The sequence below is a fragment of the Choloepus didactylus genome, chromosome X, assembly GCF_015220235.1.
Source record: "Choloepus didactylus isolate mChoDid1 chromosome X, mChoDid1.pri, whole genome shotgun sequence".
NCBI lineage: Eukaryota > Metazoa > Chordata > Mammalia > Pilosa > Megalonychidae > Choloepus > Choloepus didactylus.
Genome location: NC_051334.1, coordinates 59949465 through 59976273, shown reverse-complemented (window position 1 = coordinate 59976273; position 26809 = coordinate 59949465). Strand labels below are relative to the sequence as shown.

At 38.9% G+C, this 26809-nt stretch overlaps 2 protein-coding genes across 4 annotated transcripts in view; one reads left to right on the top strand and one right to left on the bottom strand.

Moving 5' to 3' along the window:
• KLF8 (Kruppel like factor 8) overlaps nucleotides 1-26809 on the bottom strand; it is a 575849-nt gene that overhangs the window by 519874 nt on the left and 29166 nt on the right. The gene's annotated exons all lie outside the window — the stretch shown is intronic.
• LOC119522731 (microtubule-associated proteins 1A/1B light chain 3B-like) lies at nucleotides 21417-21950 on the top strand. Its single transcript, XM_037821343.1, has one exon. It carries the CDS (start codon nucleotides 21468-21470, stop codon nucleotides 21840-21842), a length of 375 nt encoding a protein of 124 aa, XP_037677271.1. The 5' UTR covers nucleotides 21417-21467; the 3' UTR covers nucleotides 21843-21950.

Here is a 26809-nt window from a genome sequence, read left to right as displayed (position 1 = left end):
GAATGAAGGTTTGGGTCACCCCACCAGGCATAGAACCACAGCCAGCTGAAGTGCTTGCTGAGGGTAAAGGGAACATGGAATGTGTAGTGGAAAAAGGTAGTCATAAATATGAACTACAACCACATGACCAGTTACAGAAATGAGGATGGTGGTGGTATGAGCATTGTCTCCTTACTTTGTTTTGGGTGTGTTTGTATTTGTCCATAAAGCAAATATCTTTGCTTTCTTCTCCATCTTATCCCCTTATTATATGACACAGGTTGTACTGTTCATTTCATAGTATTTAAGTTATAAGATGTCAAGTTTAAGAGTGAACGTTGACTGGCAGGAGCAAGATGGCAGCATAGGGAGGTATGGAATTTAGTCAGCCCCCTAGATTAACTAGTAACTAGCCAGTAACAACTAGAAAATAGTCTGGAACAACCAACAGGGGTGTGTACATGACTGGACATCACTGTGCTGGTTTGTATATATTATGTCCCCCAGAAAAGGCCGTGTTCTTTGATGTAATCTTGTGGGGGCAGACATATTAGTGGGGATTAAGTTGGAATATTTGGATTGGGTTGTTTCCATGGAGATGTGCCCCACACAACTGTGCATAACTCTGGATAATTTCGATGGAGGTGTGGCCCTGCCCATTCAGCATGGGCCTTGATTAGCTTACTGGAGCACCATATAACCTCAGACACAAGGAGTGGGCTTCCTCCAGCCAACAGGGATACTTTGAAGAATGCACAGAAGCTGAGAGAGTAGCTGCAGATGAGAGACAGTTTGAAGATGGCCATTGAAAGTAGACTCTTGCTCCAGAGGAGCTAAGAGTGACATTTTTGAGGAACTGCAGCCTAGAAAGGAACAACCTGAGAGAAAGCCATTTTGAAACCAGAACTTTGGAGCAGACACCAGCCACATGCCTTCCCAGCTAACAGAGGTTTTCCAGACACCATTGGCCATCCTCCAGTGAAGGTACCCGATTGCTGATGTGTTACCTTGGACACTTCATGGCCTTAAGAATGTAACTGTGTAACCAAATAAACCCCCTTTTATAAAAGCCAACCCATCTCTGGTGTTTTGCATTCTGACAGCATTAGCAAACTAGACAACAGCACACCTCTTTACACCAGCGGGGAGCTGTGGGCTGACTTGCACCACCTTCTGTGCAGGATAGGAAAAGAATCTAGAAAGCTCTCAGGAAAGTCTGACAATCTTCTGAGTCTCACCCTCAGCAAAACCTGATAGTGATTACAACCTCCTCCTGAGACCAGGGCCTGTCTGGTATGGGAAAATCTGATTGGGGTAATCAAGGAAACCAGAGGACTAGAAACAAAAAATTACAAATCACACTAGGAAAAATGAAGATATGGCCCAAAGGAACAAACTTACTCTTCAACTGAGATACAGGAATTGAAAAAATTAATTATTAATCAAACAAATCTAAATCAGCTCAAAAATCAAATCAATGAGTTGAAGGAAGATGTGGCAAAAGAGATGAATGGTATAAAGAAGACATTGGCAAACATAAGGAAGAACTTGAAAGTTTGAAAAAACAATTAGAAGAACTTATGTGAATGAAAGGCACAATAGAAGAGATGAAAAACACAATGGAGACATATAACAGGAGATTTGAAGAGGCAGAAGAAAGAATTCAGGAACTGTAAGACAGGACAGTGGAAATCCTACACACAAATGAACAGATAGGGAAAAGAATGGAAAAATATGAGCAGGTTATCAGGGAACTGAATGACTACATGAAGTGCATGAATATAAATGTCATGGGTATTCCAGAAAGAGAAGGAAAGGGAAAATGGGCAGAAAGAATGGAAGAAATAAACACTGAAAATTTCCCATCTGTTATGAAATACATAAAACAAGATCCAAGAAGTGCAGCATACCCCAAACAGCATAGATCTGAGTAGACTGACTTCAAGGCACCTAATAATCATATTATCAAATGTCAAAGACAAAGGGAGAATTCTGAAAGCAGCAAGAGAAAAATGATCCATCACATAAAATGGAAGCTCAGTAAGACTATGTGCAGATTTCTCAGTAGAAATCATGGAAGTGAGAAGGAAGTGTTATGATATATGTAAGATACTGAAAGCGAAAAACTGCCAATCAAGAATTCTATATCCAGCAAAACTGTCCTTCAAAAATGAGGGGGAGTTTAAAATAGTTTCAAACAGACATTGAGAGAGATGGTGAACAAGGTACCTGTTCTACAAGAAATAGTAAAGGGAGCACTACAGGCAAATAGGAAAAGATGGGAGAGAGAGGTTTGAAGAAGGGTGTAGAAACAAAGACTATCACTAAGGGCACAACTTAGTGAAACCTAGAGTGGTCAGAGATGGTGACTAAATTTACAAATCCAAGAATGTTTTTAATTGAGGGAGAACAAATGAATGTCAACATTTCAAGGTGTTGAAAATTGGATGGTATAGGGAAAAAATACAATCAATGCAAACAAGAGTCTATAGTTAATGGTAACATTGTAAGGTACTTCCAGTAATTGTAACAAAGGCAATATACCAAAGCTAAATGTCTATAAGACGGGGTTATAAGGGATTAATATGGGATTCTTGGTGGTGGTGAGTCTAATCTTTTCATTGTATTTTTATTTTTCTTCTATCTTTTGCATTTTTCTTTTTTTCTCCTTTTCCTCTTTCTTTGGGGAAGAGATGGAAATGTCCTCATATAGATTGTGGTAGTGAATGCATGATTATGTGATTATACTGGGAATTATTGATTGTTTACTTATGGTGGATTGTATGGTGTGTGAATAAAGCTGTTAAAAAAATAAACAGATGGATACAAGTGCTGGAGAAGATGTGGAGAGAGGGATATATGTATCCCATTGGTAGGGAAGTAGAATGGTGCAGTCCATCAAGAGGGCAGTGGGGGGCTCCACAGGAAGCTAGCTATGGGTTGCCATATGGTCCTGCAACCCTGCTATTGGGTATATACTTGAAATAACTGAGGACAGAAACATGAGTGGACATTGCACGCTGGTGTTTATGGCAGCCATATTCATGATTCACAATGGATGGAGGTTGCTTAAGGGTACATCGACTCATAAATGGAATGGTGACCTGTGGTGTATACATACAATGGAATACCAAGCAGCAGCAAGAAGAAATGAAGTTGTGAAGTATGCATCTAGGTGAACAAACCTTGAAGACAGTATGTTGAGTGAAATAAGGCAGAATAGAAAAGACAAATATAATGCCTCATGAATATGCATTAACTGTAATGTGCAAACTCAGAATTGAATCTGAGAGCATGGATTATCAGGGGAAGGCTTATGGTAAAGGTTCCCACATTGTAAGTTCTTACAGCAGTCACATCTATTCATGAGTTGTAATGATTATTTCTAAATTGTGGAGTGATGAGCTTTTTGTGCAAAACCTGGTCAGTCCCTGGAACTTCGGGTACCTGTGTGACACCTGAGATTCAGAGCGAGAGTTTGGCAGCTATGAATGTCAGCATTACCCAATACAGTAAATGTTAAAAAAAGCTAAAAAATAGATCAGACTTCAATTAGAGGTATGAACAAAAGGGACTTGATTAAACTAAGGTAAACCAGATTAAAGAGAAAAGGATGACATTGACTGTGTTTTAAAACCTCAACTTCTGTGTGAGACCAAAGGAAGAGATGTTTGGTGCAAAATCTATACTTTCTGTAGCATGCTATATAATTTAACTTGCATGGTCAGTTTATTCAAACACCATAATTACTTGGAACCTTGAATAGGGGATGAGATCTGGTTGGTTTGTGCAAGTTAGTGTGAAACCCCAATACATCCCAGAGTAATTTGTGCAGAGAATAAAAAATACTTGCAAAGCCCCCTTGAGGGCCTGGGGGAAAATATGGAAACATTAAACTTCCCCACCTGAGAAATTTCTTATATTCTCACAAGCACTGGGGACTACCATTGTAGTAGGCCAAGTCTGGATCTTGGGGCTTGTCCTTATGAAGCTTGTTACTGCAAAGGAGAGGCTCAGCCTACTTATAATGGTGCCTAAGAGTCACCCCCAGAGAACCTCTTTTTTTGCTCAGATGTGGCCTTTCTCTCTCTAAGCTCACATGGCTGGTAAACTCACTGCCCTTCCCCCTATGTGGGAAATGACTCCCAAGGGTATAGATCTCCCTGGCAACATGGGACATGATCAAAGCAATGAGCCTGGACCTGGCATCATGAGATTGAGAAAGCCTTCCTGACCAAAAGGGGGAAGAGAAATTAAACAAAATAAAGTTTCAGTGGCTACAAGGTCTCAAATGGAGTGGAGAGATCATTCTGGAGGTTAATCTTATGCATTATATAGCTATCCCTTTTTAGTTTTTAGTGTACTAGAGTAGCTAGTAGGAAATACTTGAAACTGTTGAACTGTAATCCAGTGTCCTTGATTCTTGAAAATGATCATGTAACTATATAGCTTATACAGTGTGACTGTGCGATTGTAAAATCCTTGTGGCTCACACTCCCTTTATCCAGAGTATGGACAAATGAGTAGAAAAACAGAGGACAAAATGTAAATGAATAATAGGGGGGAAAAGTAATATGAGATGTTTTGTGTTTTCTTTTTCTCTTTTGTTTTTATTTTTGTTCTTATTTTGAAGTAATGAAAATGTTCAAAAATTGATTGTGATGAATGCCCAACTATGTGATGATACTGTGAACAATTGATTGTACACTTAGGATGATTGTATGGTATGTGAATATATCTCAATAAAATTGCATTTAAAAAGAGTGAATATTACCCAAGGATTGGTACCCTATTCTGGAAAGATTTAGCATGTTTCTAGTTGTACACAGGACAGCTGAGTGTTGTTAGGCAAAACAAATGTCTGTTATTGTGTTCTATTTAGAGATTAAGTATGGTTTAAGGTGATGTGTATAGCTGCCAAGTTGACAAAGAGTGGACAGTGATGGGTTCATGTGTCAACTTGGCCAGGTGTAGGTACCCTGTGGTCTGGTCAAGCAAACACTGGCCTAACCATTACTGCAAAGACATTTCATGGCTGGTAAATAAACCAGAAGGCTGGTTTATTAAACCGTCAGTCAGTTGATTGCATCTGTGGCTGATTACATCTACAGTCAACTAAGGGAGTGTCTCTCACAATGAGAGAATACAATCAGTTGGATTTAATCCAATCAGTTGAAGGCTCTTAAGGGAGAAGAGAGAGCTTTCACTTCTTCAATTAGCCAGCCTCTCCTGGGGTGTTTATCAAAGACCTTCATTGGAGTTTCCAGCTCATGACCTGTCTTACAGAATTAGAACTCATGCATCCCGCCCTACGTAATTTGGACTCATGCATCTCTGGAGTTGCATGAGATTCTTTTATAAATCTCATATTTACAGGTAACTCTTGTTGGTTCTGTTTCCCTTGAGAACCCTGACTAATACAAGGGCAAATACATAAACTCACAGCCAATATACTCAAGGGTGAGAGACTGAAAGCCTTCCCCTCTAAGATCAGGAATGAATCAAGGATGCCCACTCTCACCACTGTTGACAGAAGTTCTATCTAGAGCAATTAGGTAAGAAAAAGAAATAAAAGGCATTCAATTCAGAAAAAAAGAAGTAAAACTCTCATTTGCAGATGACATGATCCTACATTTGGAAAATCCCAAGAAATTTACAACAAAGGTACTTGAACTAATAAACAAATTCAGCAAAATGGTGGGATACAAGCTTAACATGCAAAAGCATTAGTTTTTATACACAATAGTAATGAGAAAACCAAGGAGGCAATTAAGAAAAAAATTCCATTCACAATAGCAAGTAAAAGAATCAAGTATCTCACAATAAACAACCAAGTATGTAAAGGACCTGTACACAGAAAACTACAAAACATTGCTAAAAGAAAGCAAAGAAGACCTAAATAGGTGGAAAAACATTCTGTGTTCATGAATAGGAAGGCTAAATGTCATTAAGATATCAATTCTACCCAAACTGATCTACAGACTCAATGTAATACCAATAAAACTTACAACAACCTACTTTTCAGACATTGAAAAGTTAGTTATCAAATTTATTTCAAAGGGAAAGAGGACTCAAGTAGACATAACATCCTAAAAAAGAAGAATGAAATGGGAGCACTTATACTTCCTGACTTTAAAGCTTGCTATAAAGCCACAGTGGTCAAAACAGCATAGTATTGGCATAGAGATAGATATATTGATCAAAGGAATCAAATTGAGAGTTCACAAATAAACCTTCAGATTGGCAGTCAATTGATTTTTGACAAGGCCCCCAAATACACTGAACTGGGACAAAATAGTCTCTTCAATAAACAGCGTTGGGAGAACTGGATATTCATATCCAAAGGAATGAAAGAGGACCCCTACCTCACATGCTATACAAAAATTAACTCACAGTGGATCAAAGACTTAAATATAAGAGCCAGTACCATAAAATGCCTAGAAGAAAATATAAGGAAACATCTTTAAGGCCTAGTGATAGGAGGTAGTGGAAACATCTTTAAGACCTAGTGATAGGAGGTAGCTTCTTGACCTTACACCCAAAGCACATGAAAATGCAACCAGTTCAATGGAAGAGAATATTTGGTAACCATATATCTGATAAGGGATTGATATCCAGTGTACATAAAATTTACAATTCAACAATAAAAGGATAAACAACCCAATTTAAACACGGGCAAAAGATATTGCTCTGGTTTGCTAATGCTGCTATCTTGCAAAACACCAGAAATGGATTGGCTTTTACAAAGGAGGTTTATTTGGTTACAAAGTTACAGTCTGAAGGCCACGAAAATGTCCAAATGAAGGCATCAACAAAAGTATACCTTCACCAAAGGAAGGCCAATGGCATCTGGAAAATCTCTGTTAGCTGTGAAGGCACGTGGCTGGCATCTGCTGATCCCAGGTTGTGTTCCAGCTCCACCCTCAGCTCCTGTGTGTTCTTCAAAGTGTCTCTCTTAGCTGCAGCACCTCCTTCTGTCTGTGAACTTTTTTATAGGACTCAATTAAGTGATTCAATTAAGACCCACCCTGAATGAGTGGGGTAAGACCTCCAAGGAAATTATCTAATCAAATTCCTCACCCAGTGGATTGAGTCACATCTCCATGGAAACAATCAATAGTTCCCAACCTAATCAACACTAATATATCTGCCCCCACAAGATTGCATCAGAGAACATCGCATTTTGGGGGACATAATACATCCCAACCAGCACAGATATGAATAGACATTTCTCCAAAGTAGAAATACAAATGGCTAAAAAGCACATGAAAAGATGTTCATCTGCATTAGCTATTAGGAAATAATAAGATATAATCTCACACCTATAAGAATTGTCACTATTCAACAAACACGAAACTACAAGTGTTGGAGAGGATATGGAGAAATAGGAACATTTATTCACTGATGGTGGGAATGCAAAGTGCTACAGATGCTGTGGAAGACAGTGTGGTGGTTCCTCAGAAGACTAAGTATTGAGTTTCCCTATGACCCTGCAATTCTGCTGCTCGGTATATACCCAGAAGATTTGAAAAAAGGGACATGAACAGACATTTGTACACTAATCTTCATAGCAGCATTGTTCACAATTGCCAAAAGATGGAAACAATCCAAGTGTCCATCAACAGATGAGTGATTAAACATAATGTGGTATATTCAAATGATGGAATATTATGCAGCAGTAAGAAGGAATGAGGTCCTGCAGCATGCAAAAACATGGATGAACCTTGAGGACATAATGGTGAGTGAAAAAAGTCAGACACAAAAGGACAGATATTGTATGATTTCACTAATATGAATTAACTAGTATATGTAAACTCAGATTCTTAAAATGTAGATATAGGATACCTAGAGATAGAATCTAGAGAAGGGGGAGCAGTTACCTAATACATCCAGAATTTTTAACGAGGTTGAACTTAAATGTTTGGGAATGAATAGAGGTGAGTATAGCTCATTATTGAAGTTATAAGTAATAGTGCTGTATTGTAGGTGAATTTGGTTGAAAGGGGTTGTTTGCAGTCATGTATGTCACTGATTAGCACTACAAATACAAATAAGTTCTTGCATGAACTACTACAAATGTATGACACTTGTACAAAGAGTTAATAATACAGTAGTATATGGGTGAATATTACTTATTTCAAGCTACAGACTAGAGTTAACAGTAATGTCTTAGCATTCTTTCATCAACAGTAACAGGTGTACCACACCAATACTAGCGGTCAATAGGGAGATAAGGGAAATGGGGTGTTTTGCGTATTCTCTTTTTGAGTCTATCTGATATTTTTCTTTTTGGAGCAATGAAAATGGTCTAAAATGAGTGTGATGATTGCACAACTAAGTGATGATACTGTTAGACACTGTATACTCTGGATGGAATATATGGTATATGGATATATCTCAATAAAATCTGCAGATTTAAAAAATGCAAGCAAACAAGATGGACTAGAACATGTGGGAATAGATGATAGTTAAAATGAGATTATGTGCTTTTGTGTCTGCCAACACAAGGATGCTGTGGCAATTTAAAAACAAAACAAAATAAAAAACCATAGCAATGCTTTTCCAGCCCACCTTTCAAGGAAATGCATAGGCAGATACTAAAATATGGTGTTCTAAAAAGAATAGGACATTGGAGTTAGGAATAAAGACATTTTTAAATTCTAAAAAAGAAATCCATGGAACTAAAATACATAAACACTGAACCTTAAGTTAAACCATGGACTAGAGTTAATAGTACAATTATAAAAATGTGCTATAATAAATTGTAACAAATGTTCCACACCAATGCAAGGTGTTAATGATAGGGTGGTATATGGGAATCTGTATTTTATGCATAATTGTTCTGTAAACCCAAAACCTCTCTAACAAAAAGTAAATAAATAAAAATAAAAATAAAAAATAATACTGAAGAAACCTAGTGCAGCCACTTTAGAGAGTGATTCGGGCTGAAAATGTATAGACCTTGTGACCCAGCAAATCCACTTCTGAGTATAAACTGTATGTAGGCATTCTTAACCTGAAGTCTGTAGAACTTCAGGGATCTGTGACCTTGGATGGGAAATAAATTACATCTTCATTTTCACTACTTGAATTGTAGGATTTCTTTTACAATTATTGGCAAAAAGCCACAGTTTTATTAGCAATATCTATGACTTTGCACTAATAGAAATTTAGAAATTCCAAACATTTCCATGACATATGTTATAACAACTATCTTGAAATATTGTTTATAAGCATGAGTACTTTTAAAAATAGTAGCTATAAGATCCACTGATAGATCTTGTTATTTAATGAATTTTTAAATCACTTTTTATACTACAGCAATTTTAAAAATATTTTGGTAAGTAAATTTCAATAAAATCCATTTCCTTTGTAATATGATGCTCTGTATTTTATGTATTTTAAAACATTTTTTTTCTGAGAAGGTGGTTCATAAACTTCAACAGACTCCCAAAGAATAAAAAAATAAAGAATCTCTAATATAGTTGCATTCTTGCATGTGTATATCTGGAGAAATTTACACAATTTAAGCAGTGGAATTATTTATGATCAAAAAAATTTAAAGAGACTAACATCCATCAACAGGAAAGTAGATAAGGAAAATGTGGCATAATTGTATGATCAAAAATACCATAGTCGGACTCGGGCAAGATGGCGGCATAGAGAGGAGTGGAAGCTAAGTAGTCCCCCTGGAACAACTACAAAAAACCAGAAACAACTAGTAAATAACCCAGAATAACTGCGGGGGGACAAACGAGACCATCCACTCATCATACACCAACCTGAATTGGGAGGAATGCCCGAGAACACAGCATAAAATCTGTAAGTAAAACCTGCGGATCCAAGTCGTGAGACCCCCTCCCCCATAGCCCGAGCTGCAAAGCCTCGTGGTGCCAGAGAGAATCTCTCTCCCAGCAAGCGAATATAGCTCAGCTGAGCTCCAACTGGGGTTTTAAGTAGCGAGTGTGAACTGCTCACTACAGGTACGCATCCCCAAAAACAGACAGAGGCTTTGGGTGACGACTGACCTGGGAGAGCCGGAGGGTCGCCTGGGACTGGGTCTGAAGGGGACTGTTTCTTTTTCCACTCAGTGGAGAAAGCCCCAGTCATTTTCAGTTTCCAGGGCTGTGACTCAGGGAAGGGCGGAGACAGCACAAGCAGAGAGCGAGACCATTGAAATGCTAATGACCTCCACCTGGGGGGTCTGTCTTCTCTAGGAGGAAAGGGGTGGGGCCCTTTCCATTCAGAACCAGACCCCAGAGCCTGGGGGAACACGGCCATACCTCCTCACACCAGTCAAGAAATATAGGCTAACAGGCATCACCTGCTGGGCAGAAAAGCACAGTGACCCAAGGCATCAAAGGGTGGAGCAATTTTCTAAGACACACCCGCAGGGAAACCAGATACTGAATATTTCTTCCCTCTGGGACCTGAGCCTGTTCTGGCCTGGGAAAACATGATTTGGATAACCAAGGAAACCATGCCTAGACAACAGAAAATTACAACCTACACTAAGAAAAACAAAGTTATGGCCCAGTCAAAGGAACAAACGTACACTTCAACTGAGATACAGGAATTTAAACAACTAATGCTAAATCAATTCAAAAAGTTTAGAGAAGATATTGCAAAAGAGATAGAGGCTGTAAAGGAAGCACTGGACATGTATACGGCAGAAATCAAAAGTTCAAAAAAACAACTAGTAGAATCTATGGAAATGAAAGGCACAACACAAGAGATGAAAGACACAATGGAAACATACAACAGCAGATCTCAAGAGGCAGAAGAAAACACCCAGGAACTGGAGAACAAACCACCTGAAAGCCTACACGCAAAGGAGCAGATGGAGAAAAGAATGAAAAAATATGAGCAACGTCTCCGGGAACTCAAGGATGAAACAAAGTACAATAATGTACGTATCATTGGTGTCCCAGAAGGAGAAGAGAAAGGAAACGGGGCAGAAGCAATAATAGAGGAAATAATTAATGAAAATTTCCCATCTCTTATGAAAGACATAAAATTACAGATCCAAGAAGCGCAGCGTACTCCAAACAGAAGAGATATGAAGAGGCCTACGCCAAGACACTTAATAATCAGATTATCAAATGTCAAAGACAAAGAGAGAATCCTGAAAGCAGCAAGAGAAAAGCGATCCATTACATACAAAGGAAGCTTCATAAGACTATGTGCGGATCTCTCAGCAGAAACCATGGAGGCAAGAAGGAAGTGGTGTGATATATTTAAGATACTGAAAGAGAAAAACCGCCAACCAAGAATCCTGTATCCAGCAAAGCTGTCCTTCAAAAATGAGGGAGATCTCAAAATATTTTCTGACAAACAGACAATGAGAGACTTTGTGAACAAGACACCTGCCCTACAGGAAATACTAAAGGGAGCACTACAGGGTGATAGAAGACAAGAGTGCGTGGTTTGGAACACAATTTTGGGAGATGGTAGCACAACAATGTAAGTACACTGAACAAAGGTAACTATGAATACGGTTGAGAGAGGAAGGTGGGGAGCATGTGAGACACCACAAGAAAGGAGGAAAGATAAAGACTGGGACTGTGTAACTTGGTGAAATCTAGAGTATTGAACAATTGTGATAAAATGTACAAATATGTTCTTTTACGAGGGAGAACAAGCAAATGTCAACCTTGCAAGGTCTTAAAAATGGGGAGGCATTGGGGAGGGATGCAATCAGCATAAACTAGAGACTGTAACTAATAGAATCATTATATTATGCTTCCTTTAATGTAACAAAGGTGATATACCAAGGTGAATGCAGATAAGAGGGGGGGATAGGGGAGGCATGTTAGACACTTGACATTGGTGGTATTGTCTGATTCTTTATTCTACTTTGATTTAAGGTTATATTTCCTTTTGCTGCTTCCTAGCTGTCATTTTTTTTTCCTCTTTCTTTTGCCTCTCTACCTTCTTTGACTCTCCCTCCTGCCTTGTGGAAGAAATGTAGATGCTCTTATATAGACAGTGGTGAAGGTGGTGAACACATAAATGTATGACCATGCAGAAAACCATCGATTATTTACTTGGGATAGAATGTATGGTGAGTGAACAAAACCATATTAAAAAAAAAAAATGGGTTGATGACAAAACCTCGAGGGCAATATACTGAGTGAAATAAGCCAGACACATTAGGACAATTATTACAGGGTCTCACTGACAGGAACTAATTATAATATGTAAACTCATAGACATGAAATACAAGGTACCAAGATATAGGACGAGGCTTAAGAATGGGGAGTGGTTGCTTAATATGAGGAGAATGTTGAATTAGGATGAACTCAAATGTTTGGAAATGAACAGGGGTGTTGGTAGCAAGATGTGAGAATAACTAACAGCGCTGAATGGTGTGTGAATGAGGTGGAAAGGGGAAGCTCAGAGTCATATATGTCACCAGAAGGAAAGTTGGAGGTCAAAAGATGGAAATGTATAAAACTGAATCCTATGGTGGGCAATGTCCATGATCAACTGTACAAATACTAGAAATCACTTCCATGAACCAGAACAAATGTATGACAATACAATTAGAAGTTAATAATAGAGGGGCATATAGGGAAGAACTATATACCTATTACAAACTATATACTACAGTTAGTAGTATTTCAACATTTTTTCATAAACAGTAACAAATGTACTATATCAATACTACGAGTCAACAATTGAGGGGGGTTGGTTAGGGATAGTGGAGGATTAGAGTTTCCTTTTCTTTTTTTCTTTTTTCATCTTTCACTTTATTTCTTGTCTGGAGTAATGAAAAGTTTCTAAAAATTGAACAAAAATTAAGTGTGATGGATGCACAGCTGTATGAGGGTACCCAGGGGCAAGTGATTGTACACTTTGGATCTTTGGATAATTGTATGGTATCTGAACAATCTCAATAAAAATGAAAAAAAAAAAAGAAAGAAACAAAAAAAAAAAAATACCATAGTCATATATTCAAATACCAATATGAACAAATGAATGAACTAGATTTATACATCTATTAACACAGCTAGATTTCAAAAACCCCAATGTTGAATGAAAGAAAAAGGATGCAGAACACTACATATATGATATTGTTTGTGTAACTTAAAAATATGCACACAGAACTATATAGCTTATGAATCTATATATAGGTATACAAAAGTATGAAAAACATGGACTAGGTAAAAGTTACATACCAAACCTATGGTGGTTGTTTCCATGCAGGTGGTGATGGCAGCAGGGGTGGAGAATGACAGATTGGACAACTAGTTATTTCCTGAATACCTTCACATTTTCTCACATATATTCCTTTGTCCATGTTGCTCCTTCTCCCTAGAATACTTTTTCTACAATTATACCTGTAAGAAGCCTATATCCATACTTCAAAACCTAGCTCAAATGTCATTTTCTTTATAAGACCTTCCCGGATTTCCAATAAGTAAGAGTTTTCTGAACTCTGAGCAAAATTTACCTCTTAATGGTATATAATCTCACTGTTCCTTGGTGATAGGGGAGTGAAGTAGCTGGAGAAGAAACAGTGGAAGAGGGGAGATGTACAAGGTTGACTGTTTAAGCCTGAGGTCTTTTATTTCTAGTACCAACTCTCTTCCTCTTGTCTACCTTCTTCCTCAGTCAACTCTTAAAAACCAGTAGCATAGCCACATCCTTAAAATGGCATAAAGGCTTTTAAAAGAGTTCTGAAGGTCTGTGACTGAAAGTTTCAAAGGAAGATAAATAGGAAGGGGGTGAGGGAATAGAAAAGATCCCATTGGTACAGCATCCTGGGTTGGGGTCATTAATTATACTCTGGGGAAAAGTAGGTGACTTTTATTTTTTTACTAACATGAATACCTTCCCACAAAAATCTCCAGGTGTGCCCACAGGTGATTTGTCAGTCATACCATAAGTGCCTCACACCTTGTCTTCTATACCTAGTAGTTGTGATTCTGTTGGTAATTTCTGGTTTGTCTTCTAGATTCACCCTTCAACCTTCTCCACCCTTCTCTGGGTCTGGGAGGATAGCCTATGTGGACTTTATCAACAGATTCCTCTCTCCTCTGGCTTTTGATTGGGGTTTGGCCAATGTGAAATACCAGCAGGAGTTTGGAAGGAAAATAGAAAGTAAGACTAAGGTATTTATTTACCCAGTGACTCTGCAAAGTCACTGTGGCTGGCTTCTTCATTTAACCAAAGATGATAGCTCCTATCATAATGTAACTGCATGATGATAATTGCAAGGGATCCTCTCCAAATAGCTGTAGCTAATTTTTCTGAATTCCAGGTATCTCTCTCTACTTATACCCCATTCAGGCCTAGGAATACTAATAGCACCTGTTGTCATTATCCTCAGGGTACTGCACCCAGGGTTTCTCTATCTCTTGCTCACCCCTTTGTAAAATAGTCCCAGTATTAAACTCTCCTCAAATTACTCAAGATGAGTGTGCCATCTGTTTCCTCCTGGCATCTGGGCTCACACAACCACCATCATCATCACATCCAAATGATAACAGCTCACATTTATTGAGCACTTATTATGCACACTGTGAAAAGGTACTGAAGCTGCATCTCCCTCCATAGTTCAAAGGCATATAAAGGAAAAAGGCCCAGAATGAATCAAGCCTTGCAAAACATATAATAATAAGGGTAATAGAAAGGATATGTTTGGGTTATGTTCAGAGAAAGATGAGCCAAAAATGAGTAGAATCACTACACAAGGTCAATGACATAAAATTGATGAATGACATAGGAAAAGTAGTTCCCATACTCTGTTTTAGATCTTTTTTTCTTTTGTCATGGAGAATGATTTTTCAGGCTACAAAGGATAAGTGGGAAAAGGAGTAAAACAAAGATTGTAAGGAAGACAAACAGCTTATGTAAAACAAGACAAAGAAAACACAAAAATTTGTTTAACAAGTTGCTAAAATCAGCCACCAGGAAGAGGAGTGAAAAGAAGAGTGCAAGACGATAGGCAACAGATGCAACTCAACAGTGTCTAATCAGAAATGAGATTTTTGGTCACCTTGTCCAGTACTTTTAAAATGATATCACACCATCATGCAATTACACTGTTTAACATATACACTCCTGGACTATCCTTTAATTGTTTGTGTTTTTGCTTTCCCAATGAACAGAGAAATACACTGCTCTTTCTCTAAAATCTCATTGAACTAAGCACAAATTAGATATCTGAAAATAAAGCTTTGCTAAGTTAGACTGATAGCCCTATAGATTCTTCAAAGCCATGAGAGTTCAAGGGATTGAGGTGAGTTATTGGGCTAAAATGCAGTTTTTAGGAATAGCATAGCAACTAAGAGCATCATATCTGTACCATCACCTTTGAATTCACTTATTTATTTATTCAACAAATATTTATTGAAAAGACACAAATATGCTTATCCAGGAAGCACAAACTACTCCAAACAGAATAAATCCAAATAGACCAACTCCAAGACACATACTAATCAGACTGCCAAAGGCAAAAGATAAAGAAAGAATTCTGAAAGTGATTCACCACATAAAAGGGATGCAAAGTAAGACTAGGTTCCGATTTCTCATCAGAAACTGTGGAGGTGAGAAGGCAGTGGTATGATATAGTTAAGATACTGAAAGACAAAAATTGCCAGCCAGGATTTTTTTATCTGGCAAAACAGTCCTTCAAAAATGAGGGAGAGTTTAAAATTTTAACAGATAAACAGAATCTGAGAGAGTTCATTAACAAGAGACTTTCCCTATAAAAATACTAAAGGGACTTCTACAGGCTGGAAAAAAGGCAGGAGCAGAGGCCTGGAGGAGAGTGTAGAAATGAAGATTATAAGTAAGGGTAACTAAAAGGATAAAAATAGAGAAAAAATTAAGGTACAACAAATAAAAACCAAATGATAAAATGTTTGAAGTAAGTACTGCTTGTGGAATAATAATATTGATTGTTAATGGATTAAACTCCCAAATTGAATGACATTAACCAGCAGCATGGATTAAAAAATATGATCCATCTATATGCTGTTTACAAAAGGCTCATTTTAGACCCAAAGACATAAATCAGTTGAAAGTGAAAGGATGGAAAAAGATATTCCACACAAGCAGTAACCAAAAAAAAGCTGGAGGAGCTATACTAATATCAGACAAAAGAGACTTTAAATGCAAAACTGTTATAAGAGGCAAGGAATGACATTATATATTAAGTAAATGGATAATTAAGCAAAAAGAAATAACAATCATAAATATCTATGCACCTAAACAAGGTGCCCCAAAGTACATGAGGAAAACACTGGCAAAAATGAAAGATTAATAGACATCTCTACTATAATAGTTGGAGAATTCAATACTCCACTCTCATCAATAGATAGAACATCTAAACATAGGATCAATAAAGAAACAGACAACCTAATTAAAACAATAAATGAAGTAGACCTAGCAGACATATATAGAACACTGCACCCCAAAACAGGAGGATATACATTCTTCTCAAGCACTCATGGATAATTTTCAAAGATAGACAACACTTTGGGTCACAAAACAGGTCTTAATAAATTAAAAAAGACTGAAATTATACAAAGCATTTTCTTTGATCATAATGGAATGAAGCTGGAAATGAATAACAGGAAGAGAAGTGGAAATTTCACAAATATATGGAGACTGATTATTTCTTTTTTAACATACCAATTAAGAGTGTGTCAAAAAAGAAATTGCAAGATAAATCAGTAAATATCTGAAAATGAATGAAAACAAGAATACAATATATCAAAACCTATGGGATTCAGTGAAGGCTGCTGGGAGGGAAATTTATAGCCCTAAATGCCTACATTAAAAAGGGAGATAGAGCTTAAGAGAAAAAAAATCCTCCCCAACAAAGAAAGCCCAGAACCAAATGGCTTGACAGGTGAATTCTGCCAATCATACCAAGAAGAATTAATATCAATCCTGCTCAAAATCTTTCAAAACACTGTAAAGGAGGGAAAACTACCTAATGCATTCTATGAAGCCAACATCACCCTAATAGCAAAGCCATATAAAAATACTACAAGAAAAGAAAACTATGGACCAAACTCTCTATTGAATATAGATGCAAAAATCCTCAACAAATTACTTGTAAATTGAATCCAACAGAACACTGAAAGAATTATACACAATAACCAAGTGGGTTTTATTCCAGGCATGCAGGAGTTGTTCAACACAAGAAAATTAATTAATGTAATGCACCACTTTAACAAATCAAAGGGAAAAACCACATGATCATCTCAATTGACACAGAAAAGGCATTTGACAAATTCCAGCATCCTTTCTTTGTAAAAGAATTTTGAAAGACAGGAATCAAAGGAAACTTCCTTAACATGATAAAGGGCATATATAAAATGCCCACAGCTAACAATGTACTCAATGATGAGAGAGTGAAAGTTTTCCCTCTAAGATCGGGAACAAGGCAAGGGTGCCCAGTGTCACCACTGTTATTCAAAATTGTTCTAGAAGTTCTACCTAGAGCAATTAGGCAAGAAAAAGAATTAAAAGGTATCTAAATTGGAAAGGAAAATGAAAAATTTCACTGGTTTCAGACAAAATGACCCTATATTTAGAAAGCCCTGAAAAAACTCTTGACAAAGATACTGGAGCTAATAAATGAGTTCAGCAAAGTGGCAGGATACAAGATCAACATGCAAAAATCAGTAGTGTTTCTATACACTAATAATGAGTTTTTTGAGGAGGAAATCAAGAAAAAAATCCATTTACAATAGCAACTAAAAGAATCAAATATCTAGGAATAATCTTAATCAAGAATGTAAGGGGTCTATATCCAGAAAACTATTAAAACATTGCTAAAAGAAAACAAAGAAGACATAAATAAATGGAAGACATCCCATGTTCAAGGATTAGAAGGTTAAATGTCATTAAGATATCAATTCTACGCACATTGGTTTACAGATACAGTGGAACCCCAATCAAAATTCCAACAGCCAACTTTGCAGAAAAGGAAAAGGCAATTATCAAATTTATTTGGAAGGGTAAGGGGCCTCAAATAGCCAAAAACATCCTGAAAAAGAAGAATGAAGTTGGAAGACTCACACTTCCTGATCTTAAAGCATAATACAAAGCTACAGCCATCAAAACAGCATGGTACTGACCAAGTGACATCATCAATATTGTGACATAAACAGCTACTGAAAATTTCTCCCCAGAAAATTGATGAAATAAAAAATAGTTATTAATTGTTCAAAACTTTGGAGGAAGATATAGATTGGAGAAGGTCCCTACAAATGCCAAATTGAAGACAGAAATATCAAGTAGGAAAATCCTGTCCTGGACCAGCTGGTCCTTGCCCCTCCCCCTCACTAGGTTTCTCACAGCAGCTGGGATCCCTCACACCAGGGACACAGAATATAAATTCTCTCACAGCACTGAGACACACCACACCATTTGGAGACCTGGGGACAGGGGAGGACATTTCAAGACCCATATCAGTGAGGGACAAAGAGTCTGAGAAAATGTGGAAAGAGACTATTTTTTCAACCCTGGGTCCAAAAGTCCTTCCACTGTCCCTGAGGGAAACAGCAGCAGGCGGCCATTTCCTTCCCTGGGGGAAAGCTGAAAACTGGTACATCTGGGGAAGTCCTCTGCCACAAATAAACTGAGGGACACAGCCCCATATTGAGCCAGCTTTTGGCTGGCAAAGTCAGAGCTCAGAGAAACCACTTTCAGACTGCCCAGTTAAAGGCAGCCTGGAGGCCGAGGCAAACTGCTTCTGAGGAAGATTAGAGTTACCATACAGCACAATGTGATGGACAGACTAAAAGTGCAAGGGAATTGAAGCACTCTTCATAAACTATTTCAGACCCACAGGACCTGGTCTAGACCCCCTGCCCTGGAACCTACCCCTGTTTTGCTAAGAAATAGGGATGATCCAACTATTAAGGCAGTACCTAAAACAAACCCAGGTCTGGCTGCCCAGTGAAAAAGAGAGCACAACTGGAAGCCAGCAGGCCTTCTTACCCACATGCAGAAATTCTGCTGTGGTGCCCAGTGCCTACCCCCCAACCATGAGGCAGGTGACTGTGGGAACCTGGTGTTTGGGGGAGATGGGGGGATGGAGCCAATCTCATACTGGCTGGTGAGACAAAGAACAGATAGAGAACAAAGCCAAACAACAAGAAAACTCTAGGCAAAGGAGAGAAAATGAACTCCAAGATAAACTAAGCAAGAAAATCAGATACCCAGGCACCAGAAAAAAATTACAACTCACACCAGGAAGAATGATGATATCACCCAGCCAAAGGAAAAAACTAACACCTCAACTGAGATACAGGAGTTGAACCAATTAATTAAAGATGTTCAAACAAATCTTCTAAATCAAATCAATGACTTGAAGGAAATGTGACAAAAGAGATGAACAATATAGAGATGACACAAGGTGTTCATACAGAAGAATTTGAAAGCTTGAAAAAACAAATGGCAGAACTTATGGGAATGAAAGGCACAATGGAAGAGATGAAAAACACAATGGAGACATGCAACAGCAGATATTAAGAGGCAGAGGGAAGGATTCATGAACTAGAAGACAGGACATCTGAAATCTTACACACAAAAGAAAGGGAGAAGAATGGGAAAATATCAGCAGGGACTCAGGGAACTGAATGACAACATGAAGCTGATGAATATATGTGTTATGGGTATCCCAGAAGGAGAAGAGAAGCAAAAAGGGGCAGAAAGAACAATGGAAGAAATAACCAATGAAAATTTCCCAACTCTTATGAAAGACATAAAATTACAGATCCAAGAAGTACAGCATACCCTAAACACTATAGATCCAAATAGACCTACTCCAATAAACTTAGTAATCAGATTGTCAAATGTCAAAGACAAAGAGAATTCTGAAAACAGCAAGATCAAGTGTTCCATTACATACAAGGGAAGCTTGACAAGATTAAGTGTGCATCTCTCAGCAGAAACCATGGAGGCAAGAAGGCAGTGTATGATATGTTTAAGACACCAAAAGAGAAAAACTGCCAACCAAAAACTCTATATCTGGCAAACTGTCCTTCAAAAATGAGGGAGACTTTAAATTGTTCTTAGATAGACACTGAGAGAGCTTGTGAACAAGAGACCTGCTCTACAAGAAATACTAAAGGGACTGCTACAGACAGATAGGAAAAGACAGGAGAGAGAGGTTTGGAGAAGAATGTAAAAATAAAGATTAGCAGTAAGGGTAACTATTAGGGTAAAAAAAGAGATAAAAAATAAGATATGACAGATAAAATCCAAAAGACAAAATGGTTGAAGAAAGTACTGCCTTTATAGTAATAACATTAAATGTTAATGGATTAAACCTTCCAATCAATACACAAAGATTAGCAGGATGGATTAAAAAATAGAATCCATCAATATGCTGTCTACAAAGATCACTTAAGACCCAAGGACCAAACAGGTTGAAAGTGAAAGTTCAGAAAAAGATATTTCATGCCAACAACCCAAAAAGACCAGGGGTAGCTATACTGATATCCAACTTCAAATGTAAAACAATTAAAACTCAACTTGAAATGTAAAACAATTAAAAAAGACAAAGGTCACTATGTATTAATAAAAGGGGCAATCCATCAAGAAGACAACAATCATCAATATCTAAGCACTGAGCCAGTGTCCCAAAATACATGAGACAAACACTGACAACAACGAAGGGAGAAGTAGACACTTCTACAATAATGGTGACTTCAGTACACCACTCTCACCAATGGACAGAACATCTAGACAGAGGAGCAATAAGGAAACAGTTTGAATAACATGGTAAATGAAGGTGATTTAACAGACATTTACAGAATGTTTCACCTAACAACAGAAGGATATACATTTTTCTCAAGAGCTCATGGATCATTCTCCAGGATAGACCACATGTTGGGTTACAAAGCAGGTCACCATAAATTTTAAAAGATCGAAATTATACAAATCACTTTTTCTGTTCATAATGGAATGAAGTAGGAAATCAATAACAGGCAGATGGCTGGAAAATTCACAAATATATGGAGGCTAAATAACACACACTTAAACAACCAGTGTAATTTTTCAAGGAAAAAATTACAAGAGAAATCAGTAAAAATCTCTAGGCAAATGAAAATGAGAACACATTTCAAAACGTGCAATGCAAAAGAGAGGTATACTAATCAATGAAATTGAGTGTTCAGAAATAGACCCTCTAATCTATGGACAATTGATCTTTGATAAGTCAGCTCAACTGGGACAGAGCAGCCTCTTCAATAAATGGTGTTTGGAAAACTGGATATCCACAACCAAAAGAATGAGAGAGGACACCTATCTCACACCATATACAAAAATTAACTCAAAATGGAACAAAGAGACGCCCGCCATAGCGGCGGCCGAGGCCGCCTGCTAGCCCCGCCTCCCCGTGAGGCGACGCGGGTCACCTGACCCGGCTGCGGGCTGCACCAGAGCCAGAACCTCCGCCACCGCCGCCTTCAGAGCCGGGCCCCTCAGAGCCGCCGCCGCGCCGCCCCCGCCGTGCCATGCCGTCCCAGAAGACCTTCAAGCAGCGCCGCACCTTCGAACAAAGAGTAGAAGATGTGCGACTCATCCGCGAGCAGCACCCCACCAAAATCCCGGTGATAATAGAAAGATACAAGGGTGAGAAGCAGCTTCCTGTACTGGATAAAACCAAGTTCCTTGTACCAGATCATGTCAACATGAGTGAACTAATCAAAATAAGTAGACAGCGCCTGCAGCTCAATGCCAACCAGGCCTTCTTCCTGCTGGTGAACGGCCACAGCATGGTGAGCGTCTCCACACCCATCTCGGAAGTGTACAAGAGCGAGAAGGCTGAGGACGGCTTCCTGTACATGGTCTACGCCTCTCAGGAGACGTTTGGAGTGAAATTGGTGTAAGGCTGGCAGAAGCATCTCTCCTAGAGTTTTTAAAACCCTTACACCGAGGCAAAAAAAAGGATGTTACCAACTGAGCTCAACCAGTCATCTAACCACAGGTCATCCAAAAAGCAGTGTCCCCACCTAGGTGTCGTAGGAAGTTGTATTTGTATTTCCAGCAGAAAAACAGTTCCAAATGAGCACACTCAGCTTTGGAAAACTCTTATTATTTAACCTAGGACATCTTGTTTTCAAATTTTAGAAGTTTTAAAATAAAATACTTTACCTTTTAAGTTGCCAATAAGAGACCTTTAAGTTACGTTAATGCACTTTTCTCCCCAATAGGAACTTGCAATTCAAGCAGTAATGAAAGGCGTTCAGGGGGGCATTGCCCTCCCTTTAGGTTCAGAACCTGCCGACTCTACAGAAGGGGTCCCCTGGGCTGGAGACACCTCCACAGGAGGCTCCTGAAGCGCGTGTGGTCATGCGTAACCCCCCCGAGAGTCATTTGCCATCATAGTTGGTGCAAAGCAGGGTGCATGCGGAGTACGAACACAACTCCGACTCCCAACTGCCAGTCACCGTTCCTGGCTCCTAACAGGACGGAGACCAAGTCAGGACTCCCGCAGCTGTAGGAAGCTTGGTAAAACAGCGAGCTGCTGCTGCTTTGGTTTGTACTTTAGACAGTTATTTGCATAAAAACACCATGGCTTTGTAGGAATCTTGAATGACTTAGAATTTTGGTCTGTCTTTTAAAAATGCTGAGAGAGAAAAGCAGTAGCATTTCTTATTTTGGATTTTCTCTGAGACCTCAAACTAGTACCTGATTTGGTAAATAAGCAGTTGTATTACTTTCATGAGGACAGTGGTAGAAACTAAAACTCAAGCACCAAACTTCAGATGTATGCCCTTCTATCTTTTAACTTAAAGCTATAGATGATTTACGTTATCTGTTAAGTGTATAACTAAAATATGTTATTAACTATTTCTCACATTTTTAAGAGTACTTATCACTGTTACATGAAACCATCAAAATTCCCCCACTCTTAATTGCATGTCAGTTGTGAAGAAAATGTAGAAATGGAGACCCATAGCTCTTTACAAATGTTAATGTCAAGAACTAAGCATCTTCCAAATCCTGCCTAGAACAAGTGACTTGATGCTTTCTGCTACTTGCATGGGTTTACTATTTACTATTTTCGTGGGAGTATCACAGAACGATCACAGGTATGTTAATTTAGAGGTCTGTGTAGCAGGTCAGTCTATTCTGTGTCTTTGGGTGTGTGTGGAATGCCCGTATCTCTTGGCGGGGAGAGCAGGCTTACTCCTGGGGTGCCCTTACCGAGCCTCGGAGGGACCCACCGCCTCCTCAGCTCCCGCCACCGCATGCGTCTGTCCACACTGCTGACTTTGAATATGTGTATTTTTACATTATGTAAATTCTCCATCGGCCTGTCTTGTTCAGATTGTGTGTCATTATATCTGACATTCTTGTAACTACTGTGTAATCAATAAGATTCCTATAAGAAAAAAAAAAAACAAACACTGCTTTTTAAAAAGCCAAAAAAACAAAAATACCACGCTGAGGGGTGGCTTCATCCCGCGTCAGTGGGTTGTCACTTTATTTATAGGATCTTTAAGACAATAACATTTTTAGTGAACTAAAGTGAATAAAGGCACAACCAAAAGCTCGTCAGACTACTTCATGTGATCAGCATCTGAGGCTTCGAGTCTTACAAAGCCAAGTGGCCATTTTCTTGCCCAACAAGGAGAATTCAAGCTACTTTTGTGGAGCTGATGAAGCAAAAGTTCAAGTAAAGGGACGGTGGGTTTTGAAGCCCTTCCTTGTCACCTCCCCCCAGGTCTTGCCTTTACAAACATAAAATTGTCCTTTGAAGGCTTTGCAGATGTCCCACAAATCATGAGGATGGATGTGGGATTTGGGGTGTTTTTTTTGAGAAGAAACACTTGAAAACCTGCTCTACACCAACAACAAAGCAAAACAAAAGGTACTGAAGAATGTGCGTGTGGCGGGATCAGGAGAGGGACAGTTTATGGCACCTCAGGGGACAGCGTGGGGAGCTGTCATTAGGTAAAGTTCCCCAGAAACTAGATTTCAGTTAGGGACCCCGTGGGGCTCTGAGGCCAAGCCCCTGCAGCCAGCATGGCCCACTCTTAAAAGGAGTGGCCAAGGAAGGCCTTGGCTTCCCAGGGGGGCTGCTCTGCACAGGATCTGGGGAAAGGGTTGTGCTACCTTCGCCCCCCAATCTTCCTTCTGGCCAGCAGGGTTCCTCTGGCTAAAAATAAAAAGGCAAAGGAAGGCCGTCCTCCGTGAGTGTGGCTGGCCCAGGTGCCGGCTCCCACAGGAGGGGCCAGCTTTGCCTCCTGGCCCCGCCCACTGGCCGCACAGATGAGGTCCAGCTCCCCGTGGGCCACCCTCAGGCCTGGGCCAGCCGGGAGGCCCCAGCCGCCGGAAGCTCTAGAAGCCCCGGCAGGCAGGTGTTCCTTGTCTTTGCACCACAGGTACCTTTGTTTACATCTGCAAAAACCAGCCACAGGAGTTCAGCTGAGGGGCTGCTCTCGGGCCTGTTTCCTCTCAGCCTTGACGCCCACGGAGCCGGAGCCGGAGCTGGAGCCCGGTCAACTCCAAACCAACAAGGTGCACGTGGGTCCTCAGCACCGGCACTAAACAAAGCAAACCGGAACCCCCGACAGAAAGGAACGGGATAAAGACCAGGTGTCCCTTTTGCAAATCTGGGAAGGTGGAAAGGATTAAATCCCTACTTTGGAAATCAAGAATTGAGACTTACTTGAAAAATAAGTACTTAAGATTCTATGAGACAAAAACCTAATAAAATGAAACACTAAGCCTTTTTTTAAATTTTTATTTTCAGAACATTAAATTTACCCATAAAAACATTCTAAAAAAAAAAAATGGAACAAAGACCTTAACATTAGAGTGAAAACCAAAAAATTTTTAGAAGAAAATGTAGGGAAATATTTTAAAGATCTTGTGATAGGAGGAGGTTTCCTAGACCTTACAACCAAAGCATGAACAATGAAAGAAGAAATAGACAAATGGGATCACCTCAAAATTGAACACTTTTGGGCATCAAATATACTTGTCAGGAAAGTAAAAAGGAAGCCTATGCAATGGGAGAAAATATTTGGAAACCACATATCAGGTAAGGGTTTAATATCCTGAATATATAGGGAGATCATACAACTCAACAGGAAAAAGACAAAGGTTCCAATTTAAAAACAGGCAAGAGACATGGGCAGACACTTGACCGGAGAGGAAATACAAATGGCTCAAAAACATATGAAAAGATGATCAACCCACACTGGTTATTAGGGAAATGCAAATCAAAACCACAATGAGGTATTATCTCACACCTAATAGAATGTCCATTATAAAAAAAAAAACCAGAAAACTACAAATGCTGGAGAGGATGTGGAAAAAGAGGTACATTTATTCACTGTTGGTGGGAATGTAGAATGGTGCAACCACTCTGGAAAGCAGTTTGGTGGTTCCTCAGGAAGCTAAGTATAGAATTGCCATATGATCCAGCAATCCCATTACTAGGTGTACACTCAGAGGAACTAAAGGTAAGGACACCAATGGACTTTCTACACCAATGTTTATAATGGCATTATTCATGATTGCCAAGAGATGGAAACAACCCAAATGTCCATCAACGGACAAGTGGATAAACATACTGTGGTACATATATATAAAGGAATAATAAGAAGGAGTAAAGTTATGAGGCATATAATAACATGGATGAACTTTGAGGACATTGTGTTGAGTGAAATTAGCCAGAAACAAAAGGACAAATACTGTATGGTCTCACTAATATAACTAACTATAATGAGCAAACTCAGAACTAACTAAAATGAGCAAACTCTGAGAGCTAAAACTAAGAACACAGGCTTGCAGGAGATAGAAAGAAGGTGGAGACTGGGCATTTGATGCTGAAGGAGTACAGAATGTTCAACAGGATTGACTATAATGATCCGGAAATGCATAACACAATATAATCTGACTGTGGCACAATACTAAAGTGTAATGAACAAAGCTTAGTGCCAGTGCAGTTGAAACAGGAAGGCTAGTGGCATGTATGACACCAGAAGGATAGATAGAGGATAAAGGCTGAGACTTTATAGCTTGGTGAAACCTAGAGTGGACAATTATGGTGATTAAATGTACAAATGTAAGAAAGTTTTTACATGATGGGGAACAAAAGAATGTCACCATTGCAACATGTTGAAAATGGAATGGTATATGGAAAAAATACAATCAATGCAAACTAGGGTCTACAGTTAACAGTAACAGTGAAATATTCTTCCATGAAATGTAACAAAGACAATATACCAAAGCTAAATGTCAATAAGAGGGCAGTATACTGAAGGGGTATGGGATTCTTGTTGATGTGGTTGTCTCCCCATTTTATTTTATTTTATTTTTTAATTTTCTTCCTCTTCTTTACTTGTGAAAGAAATGTTAATGTTCTCATATAGATTGTGGTGGTAAATGCCTAACTATGTGATTATACCAGGAGAAACTGACAGTTCAACTAGAATGGATTGTATGGTGTGTGAATAAAACTGTTTAAAAATAGAAAGATACAAGTGCTGGAGAAAATGTGGACAGAGATAGAGCTATTTACTGTTGGTAAGGAAGTAGAATGCTGCAACCCCTCTGGAGGAAAATGTAGTGGTTCCACAGTAGGCTGGGAGTAGGGCTGCCATATGATCTTGCAACCCTGTTATGTGGTATAGACTTGGAAGAACTGAAAGCAGGGACACAAATAGACATTTGCACACTGATGTTTATGGCAGCACTATTCATGATTTGTAATGGATGGAGGTGGCCTAAGGCTACATAGATGGATGAACAGAGGGGCGAACTGAGATGTATACATACAACAGAATATTGAGTGCTGCAAGAAGGACTGAAGTCATGAGGTACGCAACTAGGTGAATCA